The 22,733-nt window shown below is 36.2% G+C and overlaps 1 protein-coding gene across 2 annotated transcripts in view; it reads right to left on the bottom strand.

The window, feature by feature from the left end:
- Window positions 1-273: 273 nt before the first annotated feature.
- The window catches only part of LOC110111170 (ribosome biogenesis protein BMS1 homolog), a 40,330-nt gene continuing 17,870 nt past the window's right edge, over window positions 274-22,733 (bottom strand). Inside the window, exons 8-18 of one of the 2 annotated variants that reach the window (XM_020842928.2) lie at window positions 21,730-22,172; window positions 20,198-20,279; window positions 19,693-19,889; window positions 19,152-19,498; window positions 12,242-12,338; window positions 11,704-11,922; window positions 11,374-11,613; window positions 2,623-2,832; window positions 1,615-1,884; window positions 882-1,085; window positions 274-765 (exon numbers count right to left, since the gene is read on the bottom strand). In XM_020842928.2, the coding sequence (XP_020698587.1) occupies window positions 604-765; window positions 882-1,085; window positions 1,615-1,884; window positions 2,623-2,832; window positions 11,374-11,613; window positions 11,704-11,922; window positions 12,242-12,338; window positions 19,152-19,498; window positions 19,693-19,889; window positions 20,198-20,279; window positions 21,730-22,172 (2,471 nt within the window). In that variant the 3' untranslated portion in view covers window positions 274-603. The remainder of the gene's footprint in view (window positions 766-881; window positions 1,086-1,614; window positions 1,885-2,622; window positions 2,833-11,373; window positions 11,614-11,703; window positions 11,923-12,241; window positions 12,339-19,151; window positions 19,499-19,692; window positions 19,890-20,197; window positions 20,280-21,729; window positions 22,173-22,733) is intronic. The other variant, XM_020842929.2, reaches the window with a different exon arrangement.

The following is a 22,733-nucleotide window of genomic DNA, read 5'->3' as shown; positions in this document are numbered from 1 at the left end:
TCCAAATTACTTTGCCCTAATGATTAGGAAACAAAAACTGAAGCACTCACAATTTATTAAAAATTTTAACATCATGGCCATAATCACAGACATCCTTAAAATGAAAAGATTATCTATAAAACTAATGCAGCCAAAGTCTTTTGACAAAATTAAAGTCCTTAAGCCCTATTCACCCATTCTTAGGTTGCCTAATCTCTTGTGATGCCTCTAAACAGGCATAAACTAAAGTGATCAATCAAAACAATATTCCATTGCTTACTTATACTAAAAATGATAAGAGGCAAAATAATGCTATTTTATTTATAATGGATATTTCTGCTCCAACATCCAATCCCTTTAAACACTAGAGACACTACCTAATGAACAAAATTGTTTTTTTTTTTTTTTTGAACGAAATATTCACCCGCTGCTACATCCAAAAGGGCACTCAGCGACGTGACTAATTCTCGACTAACCTAGAAGAGGCATCCACCCCTGAAACCTCCTGACAGCACTTAATTGGCCCCACTTAAGATGCGCTGCCGCTCGAGAGGAATTGAGCACGGGTTGAGGGTTCTCAACCGTACTCGCCCACCAACCAAGCTAAACATTGGTAACTCAGGCCTATGCTACTTTTCTCCTTGTTCTCCTTTTCTGCTTGTCCTGAACTCGGTACCTATCTCTTCGCTCCTCTCTATTACGTTTCTTCAGCACCTGCTCCGTCTTGGCCTTCATGGCTTCATATTCTTTCTTCTTCTCCTGTTCCTTTAGCTGACGCTTCCTCATCTGTAACGTGTACAAGTATACAAAATAATGGCAGCCCTAACACTACTCAAGATCGTACTATTCAAGCAAAAAATTGTATACTGAGCATATAGAATCCTCAGCTTCTCACAGAATACCTTTTCATTCTTGATCAACTTAAGGTGTTGGATAATGGTATGAACCTTCCGCTCGTGAGGTTCCATAACAACCGCCCTGCGTTTTTCGAGAAGGGGACGTTTCTGAGCAGGTTTGTTCTTGGGCTTTGAAGCAAATGGCAAGTCTGCTTGCAATTTTTGTGGGATCACCAAAGGATTGAACTTCCTCGGCCGGCGCTCAATAGGCTGCGTTGAAAGGTAAGAAAAACAATTATGTAATGGAATACAAACATCAATTTTTATTTCTTATTTTAATATTAAAAATAATAATTTTGATGGTGGTCACTAGATTGGCAACGACATTAGGGCATCTCCAACCGAAAATCTCATTTTTCACTCAAAAATGTCGTGTTGTGATTCATCTCCAATCGAACTCCATTTTGCCCCCTTTTGGGAAGGTAACGGTCGTTCTCTTCTTTGGCGCGTTTCTTCCGCAAGTTCGGTGGAGACAGAAAAATAGCAGAGATGAACAATGCAACGCTAATATTGGCGTCCCACTGTTCACCCGCAACCAAATAGAGGAAGTTTTACCGTTCAGTTGGAGCTCGCGAGCGACGCCATTCAAGTATTTGGAGTTCAGTCGGAGATGCCCTTAGCTAACAACATGATAACAAATTTGGAGTTTGATGGCGGTGGCGGTGACAGTAGAAGATTGAGTTCTTAAAAACTGTAAAAAAAAAAAAACCTCCATGAAATTCAGATGAAATGTGAAAACCTTATAGGATGAATCCTTGTTGTAGGGAACTGGAATGTTATTCTCCCTGCGGAGCTCAGCGACTGTTTTCATGCCAGTCCATGGTTGATCCCGGGACTGCAATGAAGTTGTTACTGGATTAAAGAAGCAAGGGATGTCGACTTGAGTCCAAGCACGCAAGAAAACAATGTCGCTCATAAGAATCCTGTCCTCAAATGTGCATCTAGCAATTCCTTCTTTTATATTTCCTCCCATTGTCTTTGGCCTGTTGCCTAATTCTGCCTTCACAGCCTGTGTCATGGAAAAGAAGCTGATTACATCTCCAAGTAAAGGCTAAACAACACAAAAGCTAAGCAGCATCAAATTAAAGATGCTCATAATAGTATAATACTGTAGGAAGAATAGCCTTACATCATTGTGAGGCAAAGCAAAGGTAAGCTAACAAAAAAACCTAAGCAGATATGGCTGCAACACAAACATATAACAGCAGGAGATAAATGCATATAGAAGGCTGTCCAACTGGAGAAATTATTACGTGTGGAGTCCGGTTATGTCCGGATTCCAATAAAAACGTGACATGTGTCCTTGTACATAGTGTGTACAACTATACACACTATATACAAATTACAAAATTACGTACACAGTGCGTACAAACTTTTTTTATACATAATATATACATTATGTATACTGTGTGTATAAATTTGTATACATTGTGTACAAGGATACATGTTACGTTTTTATTGGAGTCCGGACGTAACTCTACGTCCAAACTCCGCACATAATAATTTCTCCTCCAACTGATATTATGCAAAGAATTATTAGATTTGGTATTCATCATAAGAATACACTTCATCTCGAGACTCTCATCAATTTTCCCCATGCTTTTTTCCTTTTGGCTTTTGGTTTCGATTGCTAGTTTCATTATTGACAATATTTCAGAGAAAAAAAAAAAAGAGCCTATGCCAATCAAGTGGTCTGCTTCAATTGCCAAAAATAAAAGACATAAAAAGAAAATATTAGAATGCTTACCTTCTTGACCTGTCCTCTGATACCACTCACAGTTCTAACAGCAGCACCTTCAAACCTAGCAATTTCCAAATCTGATGTGAACATGTCCTTGATTAAAGCTGTTTTCTTAAAGATCTTGCAAGGATAGCCAACAAGCTTTATCTTCTTCATCATTCGGGCAGCATGATTAAACTCAAGCACCACACCAGTTGCCGTAATTCGGAAAGATGCCTAAAGGGCAGAGAAAAATTCACAATCAGTAATTCATGGCATTCAGTTCAGTCTACACATTTATTATGTTCATTTCTCATTAGCATTTACTAATATAGATGGACAACAAGAACTCGCCTAGCAGATTGGACTTGCAAGGCCATAAGGCAGGCCTGGCAAAAGCATATATTATGCTAAATTTGATGGCAACTGAGCAAGAATACAAAAAAAAATCTATTATCTTAAAATATATGCAGATCAAAATACATAAATGAATGTAAAATTTTGAAGGATACATGGTCGAAATGATGTTTGCACTTAAACAAAGAAAGAAGCTCCTATAGTAGCATTTGAACTACACATTAATAGAATTACAATGAAAAAATATTCATGTATATTTATAGAAAAAAAGCTCGAAAATTGAGCTGACGAGCTCACACCTACGCTTAAACTTGACCCTTCAGGTAGGCATGGGCAAAAATAAAAATTTTCAAAAGTCCATTGTACCCAGAAGTTCATAGTACCATCATGAACAAAAGCCCGCTTTACTCGCTAATAATAAAATGGTAGAAATCTAGAGGAAAATAACTGAAAAGTACTTTACTGGTAAGTTCTAGATGAACAAAATAGGAAAATACTGGAACGTACTTTATTAGTAAGTCCGACTGTCCGAGACGAGTAAAGCAGCCTCTCAAATATGTCGGTGTAAGAAATTACAAACCCGAACTCGTATAACACACTCACAAGAAAACACCCAAACTAGTATGATTGGTGGTAAACTCACCTTCAACCAAACAACATATTATCCCCCTGCTTCTTACCATCACTTACAACTAATCATTGACAGATGAAAAAAGGTTAATGGTTAAAAGTTTTTTAATGTAATTAATTTAATGTGTAATGTGAATACATGTAAAAAATTGAGGATTTATAGAATGCAAGACAATAGTTAATTCAACATATTATTTTCTTTATATATATATAATACTAGAATTATAACTTAAATGATAAAAAATTAATTGGTGCAATCAAAGAAATTAAGAGAACTAAGCAAGTCATTATGTTGATGAAATAAAACAAAGAACAATTTTATAATGAAAAATTAAACCTCACACCACTACAAGGAGATGGCTTACCTAAAAATTAGATAAGTCACATTTGTACTATTCTCAAAGAAATCACAAATTTAACTTGTATTCACAACTTAAACTAGAAAGAAAAATTTAATTCAAGCCAAAAGTTGATCATTACATGTCACAAACCAACTATTTATAGACTTCTCATCTCCTAAACTAGTAAATGTAAATTCGCAGAACATTCAACTTAATCTATCTTAAAAAAAAGATCCCAAAAGATAATAAAAAATCCAACTTTTTAATTTCAAATCCCAATTCGTCCCATAAGCTACTGCACATTGATTTCAAATCCCAACAGTCTAGCCAATGATGTATAGAATAGCAAAAATTCTTCAGGAGTCAAGTAGTCACGACAGATATTCACATTATGTCAATAACTTGAGGCTCAGAAAATACTCCCAACAGAACCCACAAATTAAAATTTCTGAAAATCTGAAATTTCAGCAACGTTGTTACTGCACAGCCACAAGAATCGCAAGCAGCAACTCAATTCCACAGCGAATACACATAATTCTAAAGCTACAGCTAGCATCCACCACCCAAAGCAAACCCCCAAAAGGAAAAAAAACCAACAGCCACTGCCCAAGCCCCACATCATTGACTAATAGGAAGTTCCATTTTAAATTTTTTTGAACTTCTAAATTGGCCGAAGAGCTTCTTCAAGAATATGTGCCCAGGCTACCTAGAAAATAATGGCCTTTCATTCTCTCCTCGTTCACTGTTTAATAAAACAATACTACCAAGTTATTAGCTCAGCATTCTAATTTGTGTTTCTTTTTCCGAAAGAACAAAATAGTCCTCGACAATATAAAAGTATCAATCTGATCCTCTGACTCTTTAAATAAGGACCAAATTTATAAGTAGCAAATTTGATAAGCAAGACTCCTTTTCTGCACACTTTCTTCAAATTTAATCATCTCCATTGACTTGTAACAAACCAAATCAACTCCACCCTTTATTTCTTATCAATCTTTAACATGTGCAGCTTTTTACATACCGCATACTTGTACACATACACTAAAACCTGCAAGTCATAGTCTGGAATTATTATGAGTTTCTATAGTTACATTTCTTCTCTCTGCTTTGGTTGCCGAACTCTGTTTTTCTAACATGCTTACAGGTTCCGCAAGCTTCCACTGTTAGAGAGAACGCTCTTCTCTCAATTGGTTTTCACAAATTAGTTCTTCCGTGGGATTATTTAGGTCTCTATTAAAAATTCAAGTGATTAAACTGACATTTTTAAATAGACAGCGGCCATTTTAGTCCTTTACAAAAATTCAGGAGATCATTTTGGTCAAATGCGCCGTACAATTCAGTTTCAAAGATAATGCTAGAGATTTAGTTTAAGTGTAGAGAAAAAACAACTAACAAAAAAAATAAGAATGACAACAGTTTTATCATCTGAGAGATCCACGTAATGGAGAAAGGTAAATAAGGCAGTGATGACACAACAAAGAGGTGCAGAGAATGATTTTTTCCCAAATGGTCACTATAAGTGGATTCAAAATAAGAAATGATATCCTTTCGGAAATAGAAATAAATAAGCCACCTAGATGTATCTATACTACCATCACACATCAAGTTGGAATACAAGTTGACCGAGGTGTCCACAACTGAAGAAAAACATCAAAACAATCAATTTTTCATTAGAACCTGCACATAAAAAGCAAAATTTTCTCGAGGAAGAAATAAATTTAAGTAACTAATTTGCACGCGACATAGTAATGAGTTCTAGGGAAGCTTTATACTACAGATATTTGGTACTTTGTGTAGAAAAATATAAATATGAGCAAACTACTTTGAATTTTATTGCTCATCTCTTGTAAACAAATTAGAGGAATTTATAGACTCCAAGGATATCACATATGAAAAAAAAAATGCAAGTTGCACAAAATAAATAAATAAATAATTTAAAAAAGAGAGGCCGGTGACTAGGTGTAGAGAGAGGAGCACGTGGATAGCAATCAAATGATTAAGAGAGAGAGAAGATCAAATTGTTAATCTCTTCAATCTGAGTGCTCAATAAATCATATTATGATTCACTATATCGGAGGACCCACAACTATTCTACCTAGGGCAATATTTTGGGATGGATGAATGCAAGGAGGTGGAGTGGGTCCCACCCCACGATGTGAGAGCCCATGTCATCACCCCTCCCCCCCCTTCTTCAAACTTGATGGTGCAAATCTATCATTTCATATTTTCTTATAATATTCTTGCATGGGGTTGCAAAGTCCTTTGGTGAATATATTGGCAAGTTGATTTCATGTTGATATATATGAAATATAAATCAACCCACTCTTCAATTTCTCTTCTATGAAATATCTATCTATTTCTACATAAATGATACGAGTATCTGAATTATCTAACTTTTTTAGAGAATTACTTTTTCAAAAATTGATTTGCGAATATTTGCTTAAGGGGATAGATTTGAGCCCACCTTAATTGACATAGAGCTTTGTGTCCTATTGGTCATATCCTATTAATTCATTACTCAAAGATTTAATATTGTTGGGGAACATGCGGGCACTGACCATGACCGTAATTTAATGGTGTCATTTAGTGGCAAGACCCCCTGGTTAGAGGGTCCAAGTTATAAATATTTACATGTGGTGTCATTTTACGACGAAACCACTAGTTAGAGGGCACGTGCCACTTTGTTACAGGCAGGTGACGATTTAAGAATGAATTTTAGTGATATTCACGACTAGACATTAGCTCTTTGTGAGCTAAAGTACTTTTCAATTGAATATATTTAATGAGAATTTGGAGGCACTTTGAACGTTTGGGTCTGTTTCAGTTGAGATTTTCTGTCAACATAACCATCATCAAGGATTTTATGGATAATATCATCTCATTAATTAGACCTTGTCGACTCCATTTACTTGCAAATAGAGAATTGGGTCGAGCTCCTAATTAATGAAATTATTGTGCGGATGCTGGAAACCGGGATATTCATTTAGATATGTGAATTTTTTTGTAAGAGATCATGAAGGCCTAATATGAACGTATAAAATCAAATACTTCGGTAGGCATTACGACCATGTATATGTTCCATGATTCAGGGCGTGCTGAGTCTGCCTATTTGCTGACGGAGAATTAGGCTTGAACTTAAATTCATTTCTTGACCCGCACGGCATCCTCAGACATCACATGTGTACGTACGCCATGCTCATCGAGGACCATGCAGGTATATACTTTTACATGCATTTTGCATGATGCATTTGTATGGTGGCTATTTATATGCAACGCAAGAGGTATATATAACATAACTATGTGTTTGCATATACACTGATATATTCACTTGCATGCTGACATGTCCAAGTATGAAATTGTATATTTATATTTATGCATGTATGTTGACATTGCATTTGCATAATGCTTAATCGTGCTTTCATGATATGTTGATATGTTCTTTGGCAGCTTAATGTATAAACATAATGTATGATGTATTTGCACTGCATCTTGCATGATATTTTGATATGCAATGTAGTATCATGCTACATTAACATAGCATATAGTGTATTTATATGATATGTATGTATAATGCATCCGTGCATTGTCTGTTTGCATGCATAATAAATTTGCATGACGATTCAGGACTTTTATGCAGTGCATAATGTATTTGCAAGTCAGCATAGTGTGCTGCCACTACACGAAGTATTTTACATGTTGGATAATATGCTTGTATGATGTGTTTTGTATTTTGCAATGTGTATATGCATGATGTAAATGCATCATTGTGCATTTCAATGCATGGGGGTGTTTTGGCAATATTTGAATATGCTTAATTATGCAAGCGATCATCATTTAGAAGATGCATGAGTTTTCTTAAGGGGCTTGCGAAAGCCTTCTGTCAACTTGTGTGAATTTTACTGATCCAATGGCATTGTTTAGCTCATTTCATCTTTTGCATGTTATTTTCTCCGAATTTAACTCATAGGAGTATATCTCTTCCTGCAAATGCACTGTACTATGCATTAGGAGTCCTCCACATTTCATTTATAAATGAGCTAATATATTCGGTGCGATGACCCGACGTTAGCAGTTTCCTATTTCTATCTATCAGCAATCCAAAGTCTTCACTACAAACTCCCTACTTCTGCTTGCAGGTGAGTCGTAGTGTTTCGCTACGGATTGCTTGTTGCTACTTGTAGGCAAGCGATCGTGCTATACGATCTTTGTTGAACTTGTCTATAGGTTGTCAGCAAACATCCATAAATCACCAGTTTAGCTCATGGATAGACCGCTACGTACATGACGAATCTCCTACAGCGGCTCGTAGATGTTTTGCATTTGCCATAGGTTTTTTGCTTTTGACGGTGGATAGTATGTTGTGCTAATCTTGTTCATGTTTACAGAAGACCCGTCGCATTGGTTGCATGTTACCAGTAGGTGGACCCCTGTGTGTATTACAAGTGCCCATATGAAGGTACCATATTTTCTACGAAAGATCCTGTGCACATTTGCAGGCCGTTATGCATATTATGGATCGCCTACCATTGCTTGCAAGTGTCGCTACTTCAATCTACAAGCAGGTTGTCGTATGCATACTAAACCTGCTATTGCTACTTGTTGATGTTTGCATTCATTGCAAGTTCATCTCCTTTGTTTGTAAACAACGCACTGTGTTCATATGGAGGAGTTATCACACTCGTTGCATATCAGTTGTCATTGATTGCAGAGAATTATCGCTTTTCTTGGAGGTTTGATTGTTGTTGACTTTACGAGTGTCCTTGCATTTATTGCACATGATTTGTTGACAGCCATAAGTAGGCTAATATATGCATATGTAGTTCTCTTATTTGTATTTATAACGAGCCCATTGCATTCATAGTTTATCCACTGTCGTCTCTTGTAGGTGAACTAGTGTATTCATTTGCAAGCTAACTAATGTTGAGCATAAGAAGGTTGTCACATTCGTTGCATGTTCTCCATGCTTTGCTCGTAAGTATATTATTGCATTTATAACGAAGATCTTGTAAGCACGCATAAGGAATAAAATTGTTTGCGGGCAGGCTAGCACACTTTCTTGGAATTGAATGGCATTGACTGTGTACAAACTTCATGTGCTTTGAACTTCATCAAATGCATCAAATTATTATGTTCATTGTACAATGACCTCCTCCGCTTGCAGGGGATCGATATGCTTGCTTTCATGTTGACTTGCATTGAATGTGAGAGGACCAAGCTTCATCATGAACTTGAGATGTTTCTCCGATGGATTAGTGCATTAATCAAAATTCCTTTTTTGTGGGGTTTGCAAGTCACTTGTCCTAGTTGCAAATTGGTAGATTGAATGTCACAAGCCGCTTTAATTTTCATTATCCACCATTCGTGTGCATTGAGAGTTTGTATGCCATTTATTTTGTGCTTTGTTCATTGATGTTTATTCGAGTGACCTAGACTATCGGCATTTTTAGTGCGATTGTGCATTTATTAATTCAGAGACTAGTTCCCTATTTATTGACTTGCAAATTTTGCTCCCTGTTATTTGTTCAAGTTATATTCCCTGTGGTTCTATTTGCAAGTTATGTTCCTTGTCAATTAGCTTAAGTCAAGTCCCATGTTTGCTGAAAAATTCAACAACCTCCAGGCATCTCCCAGTTTAGGAGAATTTTCAGGAGTCTTAGCCTACCCACCACGTCAAGAAAAACATGCATAATCGGCGTCAGGCGACATCACGGTCGTGGTCTTCAATCTCACCACGCCAAGAAAGGCATGCACTGGTCTTTAGGAATACCTATGTGAAAATGCGTTATTTTTCTCTGCAGGTATAAAAGCTCGTACATGAGTACTTTATTCTTACACCGTCACACTAAGAAAAGCGTGCAAAATGCTTACATTTTATCAAGGGTATGAGGATCGAATCACATAAATCTCTCTTTTCATTTCCTTTTCTCCTCTCTTTTTTTTTTCCTCGCGCCCCCCCCCTCTTTTTTTTTTCCCCGCCCCCCCCCCCCCCCGTTTTATTTCTTTTCTCCTCTTTTTTGTCTCTTTTTTTTTTTAATGCTTCACAATTTAGAAGCATCGGAATATTTTTTATTCATTCAAATAATATGAGGCTAGTAGCCCCTAGAGTTCTCCCATAATTTAATTTTCATTATTCATGATGCACTCCTTGAAAGAGAAGTCAAGAAATCCAAATCTAACGAAGAGAAGGAAAAATTCCAACAAGAAAAAAGAGAAAAAGAGAATTGAAGTTAGAAGAATGAAACTCTAAACCTTGCTCCAATATTATATTAAAAAATAAAAATACGAAAAAATTAATATGAATTTTATTATTTAATTTTTGTACAAATATTTGACATATTTATAGGCTCCTCCAAGAATATTACATATGAAAAAAGACAAATACAATTTACATAAAATAAGTACAATAACAACAATAACAACAAGTCTTTATCCTACTACATAAGGTCAGCTACAAATCTTTTTTCTTCATTGTGTCTTGGTAAGTGTCAAATTCTAATTTAAACCTAATAAAAAATATCATTTCTAATGTTTTCTAACCAAAACTTTCTGGGTCAATTTTTACCTTTCTTAACATAGGCAAAATTTAGACAAAATAAATAAATAATCTTAGAAAGAGGGTACGATAGCTAGGTATATGCAGAGGATTATATGGATTGCAATCCAAAGGGTTAAGAGAGAGAATATCTAATGGCTATGCCCCTCAATCCGTGTGCTCAATAGATCATACAATGATTTGCTGCATAATAGGACTAACGGCTCTTCTACTTAGGGTGAAAATATGGGAGGGCAGATGCAAGGAAGTGAAGGAGTGGGGTCTTCAACACATTGCAATATAGTTATTTCAGGATGACAGCCTTGTCATGGAAAGAAGGGATCCTTGAAGAGGTATAGTTCCCATGGGTTGGCTACATGACAAAATCCACCTTTTTATCAGTAACAATATTATAATGACAAATTGGCACAAATCAAAGTAGTTTAAAAAGGAAACTGATCAAAAAGAAAATAAACTAAAACTGTTTATGTACATAGGATTAATCAAACAAATATGATCACATATGCTTGAAACAATAGCTTTAACCTTGAAGAAAATAATAGAAAAAATGTAGATACAAGAAAATGAAATTAATCATAGCTAAATTATGCACGGAGATACGTTGATTCCCAAATTTTTTTAGCTATCCATGCTATGTGATCAATCAAAAAATAAAGGGATGAAACTACACCTGAATACAAAAGCTAAAGCATTTTCAAGGTGAGTCTAAACTGAAGCTACATGAATAAAACCTGCCCAAGAAAGAGATCCAAATGGAACCCAATGGCATGGCTACATTTTTCATGGATTCGTTTGAAACAATGACAAAAATCATTTAAATTTGTATTTTGAAATTCATGAACATGTGATAGGCAGTGTTAAAAATAAGAAGTAACTTTACTCATTCACATGCAATACCTGATTATTGGACAAGTTTTGCACGGCAATTATTCCAGCAGAGGGAGGTGCAAGAGGGCCCCAAAACATTGCAAAACAGTGCATATGCTCGGGTGTGTACTTCAGCATGCGATGTCGCCCATTCTGATCCTCAACGCCATAGACAGGAATCGTTTGATAACGTCTCCAACCAATTGAAACAATTATTGGATCCCTGGTCTTCAGCACCTTCTTGTGCCACCGGTGACGCTTCAGGCGAGCCTGGATGATGATGAAATTAAAAACAGAGATCAGTTGACTGAGCAAAAAAGCTTATAGATACGTGGGAAAGAAAGTAGAACACATTCAAACCTGCATGTAACCAACATTGTCTTCCCCAAGTCCAATTCCCCCAACCAGTACAGGGTGATGTGGATTGAAATGTTCAACCAATTCAAATGGAACATTATGAACTTCCAACCTCAGGTATGTTCCAGTTCTGAAGCCCTCAACCTCTACACGAGTAGCCTCATCAAGCTCATTGAGTTCAGATATGTTCATCTGTTTACGAAGCTCCATCTCTTCTTTCATCTGCAGATTTCAGATATGCTTCTCAGATTCACGCAAAAAGCTAAATTGTCAAACAGTACCAGAACTTGCAAACTTGGGTTGGCATACTAAAAGAGTCTCATAAAAAAGATTTTGAGAATTTCTTTTAATTTGTGAGGGCAGAAAAAGAAAGAAAGGTGGTGGAAGTGTTGGTACAAAGAGTGTGTGAGAGAGAAAGGGAGAGAGAGAGATAGAAAACAAGAGAGAAAGAGAGGGAACATCAAACATTCAAAAGAGCATATCTTGTCAAAATTGAGAGAGAGAGAAAGGGAGGGAACATCAAACACTCAAATGAGTATACCTTGTCAAAGTAGCTACCAGTATTGGCACCAACTGAGGAAATATTTTTCCCTTTAGCCTTATCATCTTCTTCATCCGATATCTCAGATTCATCATATGTATGCCAGAGTCAAAGAGATTCCAAACATGAAGAACCGACTACATCAAGATAAAAGGACAAAATACGAAGGCAAAAAAAGATGTTTATCCCACTCAAATTAGATAGATTACCATCTTCTTCATCCGATAGCTCAGATCCATCATACGTATGCCAAATTTAAGGAGAAGTCAAACATAAAGTAATTACCAAAAATGATCCTATCGCAGTCTAATCATATAAAAAGAGAGATACTAGTTGTAAGCATAAAATGATGATGATATTGATAGTAAAACATATAAATAAGTCCTGAAAAATGAAGAAAATTAATATTTGTTGTCGACGCCGCCGCTATCGACAAAAAACTCTCTCCGGTTCAGTGACGGATCGTTTCCAAGTCCTGAAAAGGGTGAATTTCTCCTCCAAGTATTTTGTTTTTCTAAGCCTTCCCGTTATTTTGCTGCATCATAAAGGTTGTGCAACCTATCTCCGTTTAGCCTACATCAAAAGTGTGAGTGAGTGGATCCAATTAATGCATAATCTATATGTTAACATAGGGATTTCCTTTGAATTATGTCATGCTATGATAATTGTGATTGGAATTGATTATTCATGGTTATAACTTTTATATTGTAATTTGGCCTAAGCATAAATCATCTCCTTATTGTTTTAATATTTGTTTAAATTGCTAAAAGTAAACGTAATTATTGTTGCTCTAATAAAAAGATGTGCATTTTCAGCATTACATAATTACTCACACATTTAGTTCTACATTACTTATACTTTACGGCTAGGATTTCATAAGTAACTATTTTCTAATAGAACAAATTATCATTATAATATTGAGATGAACCAAATTACAATGCCCATTTCAAACTAGATACTTCTTACATGTCACTTTAGAAACATAGTTTTCTAACCAATAAAGTTGCAGTAGAAACTAGCTTTTTTAAACTACTGTAGAAAGTACTTTCTTAGTGCAAAAAGCTTTTTTGAAAGCAGCAAAAAGTTGGGGTCAAACAGAAATTATGATTGTGATTTGAAAAACAAAATAATAAGAAAATTATCCAAAATGAAGCCTTAGGTATTGTGTTACATGGATAGAACCATCAACACCAACTCGACACAACCGAAAGACTGCAGTTTTTTTGTTCTTGTATTGGATATTTTCCAGTTTAACGATTTTGATTAGGTTTTTACATGTATGAAATCAAACCAATTGAAAAACCGATGTTCTCATATGCATAGTAACACCTACAGTTTTCTAAAGTTAATTACCGAACAAAGGTAATTTAAAGCAATAAATTTCATTTATAATTATTTTACCTTGAATTAGTAATCAAATTTAAAATTCAGAAGTCTTACTGGTGCTTAAACTGTTGACTGAATGGCTTCTAAATCGAATTCAAATCTCAGATTTATAAAATTCAGTTTTGGATAGTTCTAACTGAGCAACTTCATGAAGTTTAGTTGGTTCAGTTTTGATTTTAAAGAGGTATTCAATCAGTTGGATTTTTGGATTAACATAACAAAAAACAATTGATTTCAAAAAGCCAAAAAACTAAATTGATCACACCCATACTTTAGATTATACTAATGATACCAAAATTTGTTGAAATCTAGCCGTTCCGGTGCAAAGGAACCAACGGTCACAGAGAACAATCCGTGGGAAGCTCTCATGAATCACACTAGAGATAATTGACTCCTTTCCATAATGAAAAAACTAACTTAGGAAAGAGTATATTAGAGATATTATGTGTTAAATCTGTAATTAATTGTTTCTTTATTGAGATATCTCATATATATCTATAAATAGGGAAGAAATTATGCACTAAAGCTAAGCTTTTCCCTCTCAAATTTCTAGTTTAACATGGCATCAGAGCCAACGACCTTCATTGCCAAGGAAGAAAGATCGTAGATCGCCGAAGGACAAGAAGAAGAAGAAGCGACTGGAAGACAAAGCCGGAAGCCGAAGGAGGAAAAGAAGAAGAAGCAGGGATCGGAAGAAAAAACCGTCGGCATGCAAAAGACGACCGGAAGATGAAGCCAATCGCAAGTACCTCACACACCATCGGCACGAAGAAGTCAACCGGAAGTCGAAGCCGAAGTACGACACCAAGGCTCCCGCTTGCAGCTGGAGAGGCGGAACCATGCGTGCCCTAGTTACCCGAACCAAGTCTTTTAAGGACTTGGCTCAACCTGTTACCTAAACCCGAGAAAAAAAAATTATCATTGACCTGTATTATCGATCAGAAAAAATTATTTTTTCGGGAAGCCTTCATTGCTACCCAAGGTCATACAGATAGTCTTAATTACTATTATAATGTTAGAAATTAATTCCTCTCAGAGCATTGACCAAATTTAGGAGTCTATGGTGCACCAAGGATAAGGTGCCTCCAAAGCATGCAACCTTCCTATCGCCTAAATGGGAAGAACTACCTAAAGTGGTCTCAATTTGTAAATACCTACTTAAAGGGGAAAAGAAAAATACACCACCTCCTCAGAGGATGACCAAAAGAAGGAGATCCTAATTTAGGGCATGGGATGAAGCAGACTCCATGATTATGTCATGGTCGTGGAATTTGATGATTCTAGAAATTAGCGATACATTTATGTTCTTCTCCACTGCAAAGGACATATGGGATGCCGCCAGACAAACTTTCTCAAAAGCTCGGGATGCTGCTCAAATCTTTGAAATCAAAATTAAAGTAGAGAGCACAAAACAAGAAAGCAAGATCGTGATTAAGTATGCCACCATTCTACAAAATCTATGGCAAAAACTTGACCACTATAGATGCATAGAAACAAGATATCCAAAAGATGTTGCGATCCTAAAGAACTTTATTGAGAGAGATAGAGTTTATGATTTTCTTGCATATTACATACAGTATTTGATCAAGTCAGAGTCCAAATCCTTGACAAAGAGGAGACGTCATCAGTAAATGAAACAATTGCTCTCATTCACGCTGAAGAAAACTGATGAAGTGTAATGCTGGAACCAAAAGTCGTTGAGAGCTCAGCAATGATAACCAGAGAAGCTCCATGGAAGGAGAATGGTAAGGACTCTGCAACTCAAAAACAAAAACTCTCTTTGGTATAGTTATTGCAAGAAGCCAAAACACACAAAGGGAACGTGCTGGAAAATATATGGAAAACCCCCCAGTAAGGAGTAGAATCAAAGAAGTGAAATAAAGAGCACATCCCATGCCAACAATACAACAAGTCAACCCAACCCAGAAACACAGTCCAGCTTCAGAGAATTCAATAAAGAAGATATCAAAAATTAAAACAACTTTTGGTATCTTTTGAAAAACCAAATGCATCTTCTTTTAGATCCAAGAGACTCAAGTGCAATCATTAATGAATGATACAAACCAAGGTGCCCCAGAAATATTGGGGATTTTTTTGGGTCCCCATATATCACTATGAATAAAATATATGCATCCAAAACTTTTTCAGTAAGTAGAAAATAAACATTTTCATTACTAGATGAAAAAAATGCATTCTTACATGGAGACTTGGAGTAAGAGATTGATGAGGACATTTATATCGACGGCTACGATTAGGAGCCTTTATTTTTTATATATTTCATATATTAGTTTATTTTATGTCAAGTTTGACAATTGCACCTTGTTTATTATTTTTAGTTGTAGCACTAATGGCATTTTAGTCTTTTCTTTTCTTCTCTCTTTGAGACCTATATATGAGGCCCTTAGTCTTGTATCAGGGTTAATGATTGATTAATGAAAAATATTCCTGATTTTCTTCTTCTTGAGAGCTTGTGAGTTTTTGAGTGGTGAAGTCCCAAGGTGTGGGCAAAAGCAATACCCACCAATCGTTTGAAGTATCTCGAGCTCGTGGTTCGACTCCTTGCTTCAAACCACTGACCACCCCTTTCCCTCCTAGACGCCGATCTCAATCCCCACCTCCTCCAGCTAGACGCCGGCCCAACCTAGGCCTACCCTCCTCATACCCGCCGACCCATAGCCCCTCTCCCGTCCATAACTGCCAACCTAGCCCACAACCTCGGCCTCTTCTCCCTAACCCATCTCCTAGCCGCCAGCCACACCTCCATTGCCCTCTTGATGATGATTTCAATCATCATTACTACATACCTAAATTAGCCTAAATAATTTGGGGAAAGAATTGAATTCAATTTGAAATTCAAATGACTAAGCTAAATTAGGCAAGTTCCTAAATTTAAGTCTAATTTAATTTTAAATTAGATTTGATTTAATTACTCTTTTCCTAAATTAGAATCATGATTTAGGACGTTTTAAATTCCCTCCCAATTCCCCTCTCCCCCATACATGCCACCGGCCCCTAGCCCTCTCTCTCTACTTCCATTATCCGTAATTTGAATTTGAAACTCAAATTTTCAAAATTCAAACCCCTTTCCTATTTCAACTAAATCTGAAATTAATTTCAGATTTTATTTACCTTGCCATATTCCAAACCCTAACCCTAACATCACAAAACAAACCCCTCCCCTCCCTTGGCCGACCCTCTCTCCTTCTTCCTCCCTCTTGGACTTTCTTATTTCATAAGTTATATTCCAAGCGAAGAAGAAGACAATCATCCCTTCCCGACTTTCTTACTAGTGCATGGCCGATCCCGAGCATGACCACAGATTCGACTCCAACCCGCAAGGTTTAGTGGATATTCTTCAATCCCCTTTCTTCGACCTCAATTTGGAAGTTGACGACTCCGTCAAAGATTACGTCAATATCATCCTATTCACCTTGGCACCTTCTTTCAAAGAACATCTACCCTCCGGACACTGGAAAATCATCGGACATCCACCCGCATCTCCCCTTCCGACTAACTTTCCGTGGATCAAGACACTTGGCGTCCTATCACTTATGGTGACATCGTTAGGATTGCTAAGATTCTCCTTCCGCTAAACCTTTCAAAGAGCGTGAGTGAGGATAACTCAGGGTGGCTTTTATAACTGTCAAGTGGTGGATTTAAAGTTTAAAGCATTTAAGTTTATGTTTTATGATTGAAGTTATTTTTAGTTCTTGTTATTCTACAGTGTAGCTGATTTCCATAACAATATTGATAATCTTAAATTCTTAAAATCCCGTCTGGTGAAACATTAATTCACTGTTACTGTGCTTAAATCAAGTTTTTATAAATTTCTAAAACAATTCCTAATACCACCAGGATTAAAGGAAGAATCTGGAGGTGACAAAGTATGCAGGTTGAAAAAATCCCTATATGGGCTAAAACAATCATCAAGGGCCTGATTTGGAATATTCTCAAAGTTTGTGCTTCTTAATGGGAATCGACAAAGTCAAGAGGACCATACACTATTCTTTAAACACTCTGACTCAAAGGGACTCACAATATTATTAGGGTATGTGGATGATATTATCCTAACTCGAAATAAAGAAGAGGAGAAAGATAGTCTAAGAAAATGTCTTACCAAAGAAATTGACATCAAAGAACTTGGTAGATTAAAATATTTTCTCCGAATTGAAGTAATCCACTCCAACAAAGGAATCTTTTTTTTACAGCAAAATTGCATCAAAGATCTTCTAAAAGAAACAAGTAAACTAGCTTGTAAACCAACACCAACACCAGTAAAATCGAATCTTAAATTGGGGGAAGTTAGAGAAGATCTAAATGTAGATAAAGGGGCCAACCAGAGACTGGTAGGAAAATTAATCTACCTTTCCCACACCAGACCAAATATAGCATTTATTGTAAGTACGGTCAATCAATTTATGCGGAATCCAAAATAGGTTCATATGCATGAAGTAGACATAATACTGCACTAACTTAAGGGAAATCCAGGAAAAGGTATACTCTTTAGAAGAGACCATGGAATAACTCTAGAAACATACACAGATGTAGATTATGCAAAATCATCAGTAGATAGAAGATCAACCTCTAGATACTGCACGTTTCTTGGAGGGAACCTAGTTACATGGAGGAGCAAGAAATAGAATGTGGTGGCAAGAGCTAGTGCAAAAACAGAATATAAAGTTATGGCCTTGGAAATATGTGAGTTACTATGGATCAAGATATTTCTAGAAAACCTAAGAATCAAGTGGAATGATCCCATGAAACTATATTATGATAATAAATCAGCAATCAGTATAGCGCACAATCCAGTCCAGCACGATAAGACCAAACACATAGAAGTGGACAGACATTTCATTAAAGAAAAACTGGACAGTGGTCTAATGTGTAAACCATGTTTCATCAAAAGATAAACTTGCAGATATCCTTACTAAAGAATTGGACAACTCTGCCTTTCTCAGAATGATTGACAAGCTTGGAATGACAGTCTATATTTCCTAGCTTTTCCAAGCTTGAGAGGGAGTGTTGAAATCCAGTTGTTTCTAGTGCAAAGGATCCGACAGTCACAGAGAGCAATCCGTGGAAAACTCTCATGAATCACGACAGAGATAATTGACTCCTTTCCATAATAAAAGAACTAACTTAGGAAAAAGTATATTAGAGATATTATGTGTTAAATATATAATTAGTTGTTTCTTTATTGAGATATCTTGTATAGATCTATAAAATATGGAAGAAATTATGCAATAAAGCTAAGCTTTTCCCTCTCAAATTCCTAGTTTTAACAGAATTCAACTGCTAAAAACATGTATTCATACCACCTATTGCACTTACTTAAAAAAATAAACAACATAATCTCCTGAGATGAATTTTAATAAACTACTATTATCATATTATATGATATTATTACGCACAACAATAAAATTAAATACGTTCAAAATATGCAAAGGTTATATAGTAAATAAACAATAAACGACTGCTAATCAGTTTTTAAATTATATCAAAACAACTTAAATGAAAAGGATATTGAGCGTCAAATTTTGCACGAAGAGCAAGCTTTTTAAGCCTTCGCTCCTCCACTTCAGGATCTTCCATCTCTATAACTTCATCTTCTTTAGCATCATCTACTGACTGGTTTTTGAACACATCACCTGTTTCCAGATCTTCAAAATCACCATAAAGGGCTTCCTCCTCTTCTTCTTCAGCATCTCCCTCTTCACCTCTTTTAGCAGCCTTAGACCAATCTCCTGTGACAAAACGATCACGGATATTACTGATGAGGTCTTCATTAGACCAGTCCTTGAGTTGTGGAATAACCAATTTGGAGCAGTCCTCAACATCGATATCATCATAGTCAGGTTTCTCAATGATCCTCTGCAGGAAATACATGAAGCAGGATTAAAATTATTTTCCCCTCATAAGAATAGCACATCTTAATCTCGGTGAGGAGTGTACGTAAAATGAATTATGAGATCTAGAAAATCCAATGATTAGCTTATTCAAAGAGTAACATGAGAGATAACAAGTCTAGATAAATTGCCAAATTGATAAAAAGTGGTTAGAGTTACCTTGTCCCACTCACTTTTTGGTATGAAAAATTCATCATCATCACTATCTTCACTATTGCTACCTGTTATTACCCCAGTGCTTACGGGGTTAGACGAAGAATGTTCATATACAAGTTGCATCAGATTAATATTTTGCCTCGTCCTTGCTCTGGCAATCAAAGACTCCTTCCACTTTGAATCATTTCCTCTCTCTGCATCTTTGTTATTAATTTCAGAAAATAATTATTCACCAAAATAGAATAATTGATGGCCACAATAAAAAATCTAGCATCTTCTACCAAATAACCTACCTTCCACACTAGTGTCCAAAACAGACATAAAAATGTCCATTCGAACAAATAGATACAAAAACGATAAGGATGGCCATGAAAAAATTCACGATGACCGTTATAGAAATGAGCAAGAAGAGCAGCAGCAATAATATAAAGGAGTCCAAGAATATATGCAGATATGCATCCCACTTAATCAACCAAAACTGACTACACAGTGCAAAAAAATAAAGTACCTGAGTCCGTGCCCTCAACACTGCCGTCAGAAGATTCTGAACTGAGATTCAACTGGTTATCTGCATCATCTTCTTCAGAATCCTGCAAGAAAAGTTAGCCACTATGAGGTCAGATAATCCTCAATTGGGGATATGAACTTTAGACAACAAGGAAAATCAAAGTAGAAAAATAGCTCACAGTACCAATCATTTTAAAAATTAAGCAGAAAGGCAAGGCAAACGTGTGCCAAACATTACTAATACAACAACAACATCAAACCTTTATCCCACCATGTGAGGTCGGCTACATGAATCATTTTTCTCCGGTGCATCCTGTTAAAAGTCAAATTTTCCTTTAAATCTAATAAAGAAAAGTCATTTCTAATATTTTCTAACCAAGCCTTTTTAGGACGACCTCTATCTTTCTTAAAATAGGCCAAATCTAATACATCTACTCTCCTAAAAAGATCATCGGAAGGCCGCCGTTTTACATGACCAGACCATCTAAGGCAACTCTCTCTAATCTTATCTGTCACTGAAGCTACTACAACCTTTTCACGGATATGCTCGTTTCATATCTTGTCTCTAAGAGTAAATCCACTCATCCACCTGAGCATCCTCATCTCAGCAACACTTAACTTAATATTATGCTTCTCTTTTAATGGCCAACATTCTGCGCCATAAAGCATTGCATGTCTCATCACCATCTTATAAATTTTTTCCTTAAGTTTGAGTGGTACTTTTCTATCATACAACAGACCCAAAGCATTCCTCAACTTCAACCATTCAACTTGAATTCTACTAATAATATCGCCATCTATTTCAAGAATGACAGAGATCAGAAAAATGTGCTGATATAGCCAAGTAAAATATAGAGCTAAGGAAGCTTAGCTAGCATAAAGATTAAAGGTAATATAGAAAGTATATGAGATGCAGCATGCTTATGAAAAAGATCTAACTAGTTAAAAATGGCGACCATAAATGAATCAAAAGTAGACTATCCAATAAAAACCAAATCTGTTGGATTGGCATCCCACTAACGCTATTGAATGAATGAATAGATCCTATCGTTCAAAACTGGGGAGTATAACTCTTATAGGAAGCAAGGATGCTAAAGATGAAAAAAAAATATATTTGGATAGTACAATAGCTGCAGCTGGTGGAAAAATAAATGTCCAGCGCACTAAGCAAAAAATGTTACGATCAAAATTTTATAACTTCAAAACTGGGAAATTCGGATAACAAACTAACTGCTACAACGCAAGGGATAAGAGGATGGAATATTTGCAGCAGCGGAGTCAAAAACTCCCCCATGTAATACAGACACCAGCAGAGGCCCAACAAAAAGAAAATGAACAATCAAAATCCTGGAAAAAAAATTATGCATATCATAAAATGAAAGCAAGTTTATTCCAAATCCAACATTTATAACCAATCCGTAAATCCAATTCATTACCATCCCTACCATGTTAAGCATAATTTACATCAAGCATAATTTGCAACCAACTTAACTACCGCAGGCAGGAAGTAAAGGATCTCAGAAGTATTAGTACCTCTAAATCTTTAAAATTAGTAGAAATGGCTTTTCGTCTCATCCTTCCATTGTGGAATTCAGCTTTTTCTTGATCATGGTTAAAAAGAATTTCCTGATCAACTTCATCATGATTGCCTTCTGATTCATAATCACTTTCTTCAACAGAATCGTCAGACTCAATTTCCCTCGTCATATCACTTTTCTCAATTTTAGCATTCTCTTTGAAGCTTGAGCTGTCCATGGGATCAATATGCACACCCTCAACACTATCTTTCACTGGCAGATTCCTGGTTATTTCAGCTCCAACTGTAGTTCTATCTTCTGAAACATTTGCATCTTGCGATGAACTAAAAGGTTTCACGTTAAAGAGATTGATGAAACTTTTGTCCAACTTCTCATCTATTGAATATCTAGTAGTCTGGAGTGTTTTCACCAATGCTTCACCTATATCATGGTCCTTACCTGCAAATAAATAAAGCAATAAGTACTAGAAAATGCTCATTTTAATCAATGGGGTAACACAACCATGTTATTATCAAGACAACACTAAGCCTTCAAAAGGAAAATGTAATATCACTAAAAAGTACAATTTGAAAATCATATTCCAGTTTTAAGAATCTTAATTGGTCCATGCATGCATTAAATTCAATGCTTTCAAGCATGGTTTAAAATTGCGCAATATGAGGCTCGCCTTGAGGCCCGCCTATGCGCAATTCCAGTAAAAAACGCCTCGATGCTTACGCCTCGAGTTCTTTTTATGAGGCTTGCGCCTCAACTTGGTTGAGGCCCGCCTTGAAGCCCGCCTCGCCCCACTGGCATGAGGCTTACGCCTCACGCTATATATATTAAAACTTACATAAATCTTGAAGTAAATGTCCGACATTTGACTCTATAGAAGAGGAGAAAGGGGAGAGAGCAATTCACCATAATGATGATTCAAATGAAGAACCCCTTAGTGATTACAGTGCTGATGACTTATGAGTTCTTATGTGATATGTCATTGCTATTTATTTTTGGAAATTG

Source organism: Dendrobium catenatum, unplaced genomic scaffold (genome assembly GCF_001605985.2).
Source record: "Dendrobium catenatum unplaced genomic scaffold, ASM160598v2 fragScaff_scaffold_1557, whole genome shotgun sequence".
Classification (NCBI taxonomy): Eukaryota; Viridiplantae; Streptophyta; class Magnoliopsida; order Asparagales; family Orchidaceae; genus Dendrobium; species Dendrobium catenatum.
This window is presented reverse-complemented; position numbering and strand designations above follow the sequence as displayed.